Below are 9114 nucleotides of genomic sequence, written 5' to 3'. Positions count from 1 at the left end.
GAAAACATGGAAAGCACCTCAAAGAGTGAAGAGAATGCTGCACTGTTGCTGGATTTCGAAAGAAAGGGGAAACTTTGTCTTCATAGAGAAAAGACTAGTTATTATAACAATGTATTCATCGGTTCCATTGAATGCAAAAACAATTATAAGGTAATTGGAGGTTGGGGTCTCAAAAATGGGTCAGAACCTGTGATTGCCAGATCACTGGTATGGAAGCTGCTATTTTGGCATTGTCTTCCCGAAAATATACCATGTGAACGACGCCGCTGGAAGCAATGAAAATACTCATGGTTTAGTGCGTAGTAGAAGAGAAAGTGTAGGAGAAATTATAGGTGATATATTTAGTGCATTGATACCTGGAGTGGGAGTGGTTCTGAACACACACCGAATTTTCAAATTGTCTACAGTGGTGGATCGGTTATCTACTGACACTGCTGCTGGTTTCCTGCTGGTCAATACTGAACTGGTTGCGATCAGATCAATGGTTTTACAAAATAGACTTGCTCTTGATACCTTATTGGGAAAAGAGGGCGGAGTCTGTAGAATGTTGAAAGCGCAACATTGTTGCACTTACATTCCAAATAAAAGTGTTGAAATTAAGAAATATGTGAGAAACATAACTAATTTGGAAAAAAGAACTCAAACCACTGGAGGTTGACAGTGCCTGGAAGAGACTAACTGATGGTCTCTGCTCTGTAGGTAGTTGGTTTTCTAACATAGGCAAAAGTCTTGTGAGTAAAATATTGATGCCAATAGCAGGGATTAGTTTAATTGTGCTAATAATAATAATTTGTTGCAAATGCCAGAAATGCAAAAAGAAGTATGCTGTGAACAAGAGAGGAGTGAAAAGGAATGTTGAACTCGAATTAGAAGAGCTGAAAAGTCAAATTTATAAGAAAGCAAATTTCCATCCTAATAAGGATGCAGGAAAAAGGCTCAACAACAAGTTTGTTGAGATTGAGATGGATGAGATATAAAAGAGAAAGTTGGCATCTGGTTCCATTAATAGTGATGATAGTAAATATCATCAAAGAGGGGATTGATGGAGCAAGGATTCGCACGTTACGCGACTTGCTTGAATTCAAACCCCTCGCATAACATTAATATAGTAATCAATCTGTTTCGTTTATTGATTTTGCACTTTTACACTACACGTGGGTGTCCCAGAGACGCTTGCCTATGTGTTTATTAATCCTAACTACGCTTGCAACTGACATGGTCGCTGCTATGCGGGATTTCAGTCTGCGCATGCGTCGGTCATACTCATGTGATGTGACGCACTCGTAGTTCCGGAGGGATTTTTTCGATCATGCGCAGTATTGCTAATATGGCCGCTTTGTTTTTAACATGCTCTCTGCATGCCATCGCTGCTCTGGCTCAGTTGTTTATTTCTGCTTAACTCCTAATGCTATAGATATTATAAAGTAAGGGGTGTAGTGCAGCTATTCATGGTATACAGTGTATTCATTTTTTCTGTGTATCTAAATTGTTTTCGCTTACTTTTCATGTGACACACTTTGGGGGCCTGTGAGCTGTGCGCCACTCCATCTTTGAAGCCCATGTAACCCTAATCACGTGATGAGGGAGAAAACGAATTGCGCAGGAGTGGAACTAAGCCAGCTGGCTGCCGAAGCACAGATGCTCCTGGGAAAGCGACCTCTGCTCCAGGAGAAGACTTCGACTTGTACCTGAAATGTTACATTTTATGATAATGTTTGTGTGCCCTATTGTTTCGGCACTCTTATGCCATGGGAACTGGAATGTAAGGGGTGGGTTCAAAATATTACATATTAATTATGAGAACACCAAATTCTAGGTGGTGACAATGATCTAACCACCTCTCTTGTCCAATCCAAAGTTGGGGATCCTTTAATTTGCAACATTTGTGGGTGGTCCACTGACCCGAAAACAGTATAACTAGTCTAGTTTTAGCTAGAGAAATTGTCCGACTTGTCCGAATAGCCGACCTGTCACTGACCCTAGGAACTCTATAGGTGATTGATACAGAGAGCTGCGGAGCACTCTGTCCGTAATTTCCACAAACTTAGTCTGGGGTGGAGGAGCTTTTTAAGTGCTGCCGAAGCACTTTGCTGGGAGATTCGAGAGCCCATTCAGGGTTATTGGCAGATTCTTTGCAGAGAGGGCGTAGCGCAGGCGTTGCATTCGAAGCTGCAGGTGTTGGTCGTACCCTTCCGTGAGCCCAGTCCTGATCCAATCCTGGGGTGATCCTATCCTGACTGTCCATGAGCTGTACCTGCTCGCCTACTGGCATTCCTAGTCCTTGAGGGTCCTTTCCCGCCTTTCCCAACTGACCCGTGGCCAGGGTTAGTCCTCATTCTGTCCTAGGTAAATATAAATTATATGTGAGTGTTCGTCCTTCTAAATCTTTCTCTCCTATTTTCCAAATAAAGCAATCTTGCCTGTGATTTATCTCTGACCTTTATAAACTCTGACGAAATATTCTTTTAGCATGTTTTTTATCTCTCCCCTACCCTTACTCAAATGCTGAATTGTTTGCATATCTAGTATGTTCCACTGTTACCCTTCCTATAGAAGTTGCACCTATTCTGAAGCACAAAACCTTTCAGATTATTCCAATTAGCAATTAGTAGTATGTTCCCTTGTTCTTACCTATCCTTTAGTGATGAAATAGCATGTTCCTTTTAATAGTATCCTTCTAAATATTAATGATTCTCACTCTGATTCATAGTTAGATTGTGTTTTTGATCTTGGTTATAGACGTTCTCATTTGTGTAAATATCATTCTCATGGCATATGAAAACCTTTTATGATTTAGATACAACTTTTAAAACTTCCTGTGTTTGTGGTTATTACAAAGTTATACACCAAATATAAATGTATGTGGTATTAGTGTTATCTGCCTAAAGCTTAAATTTAGCTCCTGACCCATTGTGGTCAGAGGTACCTGTTCTCGAGGATTGGTAAGTCAGGTACACACGAAATATATAGAAAGTCAGAACCCCGAATTACTGATAGCGCTGTGAAGGTTACTTGATTCAAGAAAAATTATTGATGGGCCCAGTAGCGTATATATTTGGTAAATAAAGGATCGAGGTGACCTGCGCGCTCTATCGTCGCCATGTTGCGACCTCTTTGTCGTTTCTGCCTTCCCGGCTGCCTTCTGTCCGGCCTCTGTGCCAGCTACCGCGCCTGCCTGCCTCGCTGTACCCACCCTTCCTTGTACCCAGCAGGTGGCATGCGGATTGAACGTTCTAATGTTTTCTATTGTGTTGCAGGCGGAGTTACAGGGCGATCTGGAGGCAGACGGGTACAGTCAGGGTACCTCTGCGGCAGACCGGTACAGTAAGAGTACCTCTGCCTGGCACAGTAAGGGTGCCTGAGCCAAAGACCTGGAGCCCTAGGGAGGTTCCGGGTAAACCGCGACAGCGCCCCGTTAGTCCTTCGGGCGGTTGAGGAGCCTGACCAACCGGGGGTGTGCCATACCACGCTCCGCCCTGAAAGGGGCGGGAGTAGACGTCATGAACACGTGATTCGAAGGGGATCAGCAAAGGGTGCACTGTCCGGGCGTTGACCCACCGTGCCGGCTGGCTCATAAGGCGGGCGGGGCAGGGAGGGGCTGCCTGCCCTGGATCGCACGTAAGATAACCCACTAATACGTCATACTTTTGTTGTATGAAAATAAACCTGCAGCAGTTCTTTACCCATAACCATGTGTCCCGTGTGATCATTATGGGCAAGTGTATATATGCAAGGGAGAGCGCATGACGGTGTGGGCACTATTATTATTGCACTGTTTTTTTTAATGACGGCAGGCAGGACATGCTCTTAATAGTTTTTTTTATATCCAGTGCACGCCTTTCTTTATTTAACCAGCACATGCCTTTTGTATGGCGTCCCTCGGCATATTAATGCTTTTTTTAAATGTTAAATTTTTTTTTTCAATGCGCACACTGCGCTGCATAGATCAACTTTTAAAAAGACATATTTTTTTCAACTGCGGCAAATACTGCGCTTTAACTTTCTTTTATTTTAAAAGTTTTATATAGCGCTAGCTTGACCCGTAGGTATCAGCGCGCTTTACATACATACAGTAAAAAACAGAAAGAACATTACATTACATAGTATGCCGGCAGTAAGGAAGCAAACCACAGAGAAAAAAAACACAGCATGGGAAATACATATGCATTGCAGCGGAAGGGGAGAGAACAATAAAAAGAGAAAGGTGAGAATGAAATAGTCCGGTCACCCACTGTCCTTGAATGTCCAGAGAGAGAGGAGACAGCTCGGATAATAGACGACTAGGTTAGTTGACGTTGGTCAGGAAAGTATTGTTCAGGGGATGGAGTTTCAGGTCCCTTTTGAAACAGGAGAAGGAGGGGTTGCATCCGAGGACTCCCGGGAGAGCGTTCCATATCCAGGGAGCCCGTGTGCCTAATGTCAGCAGTTCTTTGCCACCCGCTTCCCTATGTGACAGCTCTGGTTGCTCTTGGAGTGGCTCTCGTTTGAGGTTCTTATGATTGAAGTGTGCGCCATATTAATGCCACAGGTCTTGCATATACAGGAGTTTGAGCTATTGGTATTGTAAATGACAATTCCTTTATTTATGTGTTGGTTTTTGAAATAGATAAACAAAAGGTATTGTAAGCTGCAGCCTCTTCAAGCACGCTTGTCTGGATATCTTCGAGAGGCCCTGGCTGAATTGGGGAGAAGGACTGAACCCCAACTGAAACAGAAGATAGACTATAGCAAACAAGTCGGCCGTCTTGTATCGCACATTTTCTCCATGATGCAAATACATTTTCAACTTAAATAAACTGGAGCAACATATCGCAAACATTTAAAATTCAGTATAATACAATAATTTACTGAACGAATGGAATCCAAGATAGGTTATGAGCGGTAATACAAGAAATTATAGGTATTTTTGCAGTAAATGTAGCCTTTAAAAAAAAGTGTATAGTTGTCATACGCAATTCTTAATAGTCTGTTACAAATAGTAATCTCGATGACTTTCCCGTAAAATAATTGCCAGAATGGAGACCTTTTTATCTTCACCCCCTTCCGTGACACGTCCGTTTTCTCTTTTTGTGTTGGCGCTGAGAGCTGGAATGTTAGAAACAGACGAGGGGCTGCACATTGCAAGGTCGATTGGTAACTTAATATTCAAAAGCAGACAAGTAAGCTACAAAAGTGTGTTGCCTGACACTGCACTCGTTGTCAAAACTCAACAGCCATCTTAAAAACGTGCTGGTAGTCGATAAACACCGTTGTAGACAAAAAAATGTTCTCATTGTATGTAACACACTCTGATTTCTCTTTCTTTGGGCTTTAATATAACAATAACTTTAACAACAGATAATTTAGCAGATACATATTTTGTATATGAAAAAATTATTCACTACAAGATTTGAGCTGCTTCGAGGCTTAAAATGGCCTCAGTTGGCTGCTTTTTTTAATATAAATGTTGCCAAAAATACAGCACTGTTCGTGAGCAGGTATAGCGTCCCACTGCTCCTTCGAAATGGCCGCATTTCCACTTACCACCGCTTGAGGCGGCTACTTGTAATGCTGTTCTTGCTTGCTGTTTCTGAGAGTGCGTTGCATTTTGCCTTCCAGGCTACGCTCTTGGGTTTTCTCGGAGGACAACCGAAGGGCGGAGAGCTGACGAGTCTGTGTCCGAAGCTCCAGCTATCTTACTATTGCACTCCATGAGGAAGATGCTATCGGTCCTCTCCCGAGTGCTCCGGGGCCCAGCCCAACACCCTGTAAGTGACTATATGTACGCGAGGGTTTTTTTTAAATGTTACATTATTGAAAGCTTTCACAGGACAGTCTTACAAGAATGTGTCATGTTTGACATTTTGACTCCTGTTTTTTCTCTGACATTATATTGAGCCCATTGCTTTTTTTCAAAGCGGAGTTGGCCAGTTTATGTATCAGGCAGCAGATGCATTTTAGCTCTCTAATGTTAATTGATCGTAGAAGGTTTATGGCACCCGTATACTATTATATGGCATGGTTTTATAGCGCATAATACTTGCCTCACCAGAGCCTTCTGCAGATGGTTGGTTTTGGTTTCCCAATGGGAGAACGCCTACTAACATTTGCTGAGGGTGTGATCGGGTGCATACCCAGTTCTACATAGTACCATTGTCAGTATTAGTGTGTGTTAATTTACTTGTCATTGTTTTACATTTGCTAGCGCCCCCTAAACAGCCGGAGGTGTGGTACTAGAGGTAATGAATATTTCTGTCCTACCCTAACAAGAGTGTAAACCTTAACCATGAAGACCAGAGGTGCGCCACATTTACAACAATGAAAAAGATTGAAAAATGTTTCCAAAAAATTAAAAAATCTTCACTTTATTGTCTTTTTTCCCCCCGTAAAGTTGCTTCATATACAGAAAGCAAAACCAACGTGTTTCAGCCATATATAAATGGACTTCTTCAGGGCTCTAATTATTCCTGGGCGTAGTTTGCGCAGTTTTGCTACTTCACGATGTGGCTAAAAAACTCAGCGGAGTTCCGGAAGTGGCGGAGTGCAGTGCGAACCGCGGTTCGCGCCGATCTTCCTGCTGCTCTGGTAGAAATTCTACCTGAGCGGCAGCTTGCTCTCTCCAACTTTCTATTCGCAAGTGTGGAAAAACCTCAGTTGTACTACGCAGAGTGGAGATTTCTGCACTCCGTGAGCAACGCGGAGTGCAGAAAACTCTGAAAACTCTGCGAATGGTGCGGAGTTGACTGCCAATGCCTAGCTGTAATGTAATAAATATATATAAATAACAGACAATAGAAAGATATAAATATAACAGACTATAATGACATTATATGGTAACCTTGAGAATCATAGTCGACCCAATGACAGCACTAATGAGAAAGCAACAAGAACATAACCTAGTAACCCCTAAAGAATACATACATTAATATACACATCACAGGACATGGGTCACCATTTTATACAATAATGTAACATATAATAACCCAAAACTAAGAGGTGAAAAGCACAAACAAAATAAAAACAACATACAAGTTGATATAGATAGCTAATAAAAATCTTTAGCCTAATATGGGTTAAAAATCGTGAGCATTGGTTCCTCTACCAATTATCCAAGTTGTAAAATTCTTGCTCATGGTGTGACTAACACATAGTGTTTGAGCACCATATTAGATAGAAGAAACACATCCAATAGGGTACACTTTATACAAAAAAGGTCAACGTTGTGTATTTGAGGAAAGCATCACTCAGTCAACACAATATTTCACCATGTTTTTGTGTGTGCCAATAAGGGAAAAAATTAACAATTGAAAAGGGGACAGGTGGAATCCCAACCATTCAAGCCAGAGAAGGAAGCATGGGATGGTCAAGAGGAAGCGAAAAATTAGAAACCGAGAGAAAAAGAATCGGGTCAAAAAGACTTGGGTACATACCACTACAATAGTGGGGAATTCTATTGGATAATCCGCTCTCTTAACAATCTGTTTCAACTATCATTCTGGATATCATTCTTCCTTGAATGTTCCATCTAGTGTGAGAGATAAGCGCACAGCGTTGTCCCCAAAACACGCCCATGTCCACAATCCCCTTAATTAAAAGGAAAGTCAAGGATGGAGCGTCCAATGATATCTTCCAAAGATTTATAGAATTAACAACATCTCTATTCCTTAGTCCATTATCCGTATGTATTTTATATTTCCAATAAATGGAAGACACAGGGCAAGTCCGCACATCATCAAGCACCTAGAAATGTAAATATAAAAACAATATCTAACCATAGTGCACATGAAGACGCAGTTGCACCATGTTGGAAATGGATAGGTCATCTCAAGCCCACATATATGTGTATCCTAGGGTTATCAGCCAAAATGCAGATGCTTGCATGTAAGGCAACCAACACAAGTCCTATTAAGAAACCATTATTGAGGCAAGCTTATGAAGGAAAGTGGATCATGTCTGTGCATGGGTACCCACAATCCTGTCTCTCAACACCATACCAACAATGGTGTTGGGGACATAGGGTCGTGCGATCAGCAAACATACCACAGGTTAGTGAAGGTGTGTTTCAATCACTCGAGACTCCCAATATAAGAGTCCAACAAGACCAAAAATCCAAAGTGTATGGAAGGTGTGCTGTATGTGGATATACATTGAGCAAAGTCAACACCATGCTGAATATGGGAAACCCACTCTGTCGCAACAAACCTCCCTGCATCTCTCACCTGTGCACATGTGGTGAAAAGCCCATCCATCCTTACTAGAAAGTACCCCTGACCTCCCATCCTGCGGCATTGAGTGAATGGAAAGAACTTACTACAATTGGTGCCAAGCGGGAAACCAAACCACTCCCCTCGGCTGAGCAACACATTTCCGGGTCTTCTAAACCATTAAAAGTGCCTATTAATGATGTGGTGTTCTAGCGATAGGAGCCACATCAACCATAGAGTATGTATCTAGAGCAATACATGTACTGTTTCGGCCAACTTTGAAGAGTGAACAAGACATAGTACATAAGACCACGACATACAGACCTATCACTATTGCGACAACAGCAATTATTTTTATCCATGCCAGTGCGTAGGAGACCAGATAAAAGGACACCCCATAGAGAAGAATTTGCTTATTAACCTTTTCCATGCGTCGGAGTCACGGTGGACGTGTGCGGCGGACCGCGCACGTGTAATTTTTTTCAACCCCGTGGCGGAATGTCCACCACGGCAAAGCGGTTAAATGGAAAATTACAGGTTGCAAGCTCCTTCTGTGGGGCTACCTTTCAATATTGACAAACCCGAGTTGGATTTGATGGGATTGGACGCAAGGTTTTGAAAGTTTGCCATATTGGAGAGGCAATTGAATATGTCGCTGCCAAATACGCAGCTGGAAAGAAATTGTCGCCACCTGTATCGAGAAAGAAAGTGAAATTGTAATTGTTGTGGAAGGCTATCCTATTCCTGACAAATGCACTGATGGAAGGAGAATATACGGTCTTAATAGAAAAGGGGGAAGAAAATCGACCCATGCGTCCATACTAACCATCTCCGTATATCGTACCAATGCGGGCAGTCCGGTTGAGAAACAGTGGGAGAATAGGAACAGCTAGTGTATATCTTTCCGTCGAAAGGGTGTAAACAATGATTT

The 9114-nt window shown here is 42.2% G+C and overlaps 1 protein-coding gene across 2 annotated transcripts in view; it reads left to right on the top strand.

Moving 5' to 3' along the window:
* The first annotated feature begins 5609 nt into the window (after positions 1-5609).
* Positions 5610-9114, top strand: part of LOC147697257 (pyruvate dehydrogenase E1 component subunit alpha, mitochondrial) — a 158794-nt gene continuing 155289 nt past the window's right edge. For both annotated transcript variants that reach the window (XM_086934334.1, XM_086934333.1), the window contains exon 1: positions 5610-5747. In XM_086934334.1, the coding sequence (XP_086790460.1) occupies positions 5691-5747 (57 nt within the window). In that variant the 5' untranslated portion in view covers positions 5610-5690. The remainder of the gene's footprint in view (positions 5748-9114) is intronic.

This window comes from Lissotriton vulgaris, chromosome 8, assembly GCF_964263255.1.
Source record: "Lissotriton vulgaris chromosome 8, aLisVul1.2, whole genome shotgun sequence".
NCBI lineage: Eukaryota > Metazoa > Chordata > Amphibia > Caudata > Salamandridae > Lissotriton > Lissotriton vulgaris.
Note: the sequence above shows the minus strand (reverse complement) of the source record. Positions and strands in the feature narration are given on the sequence as shown.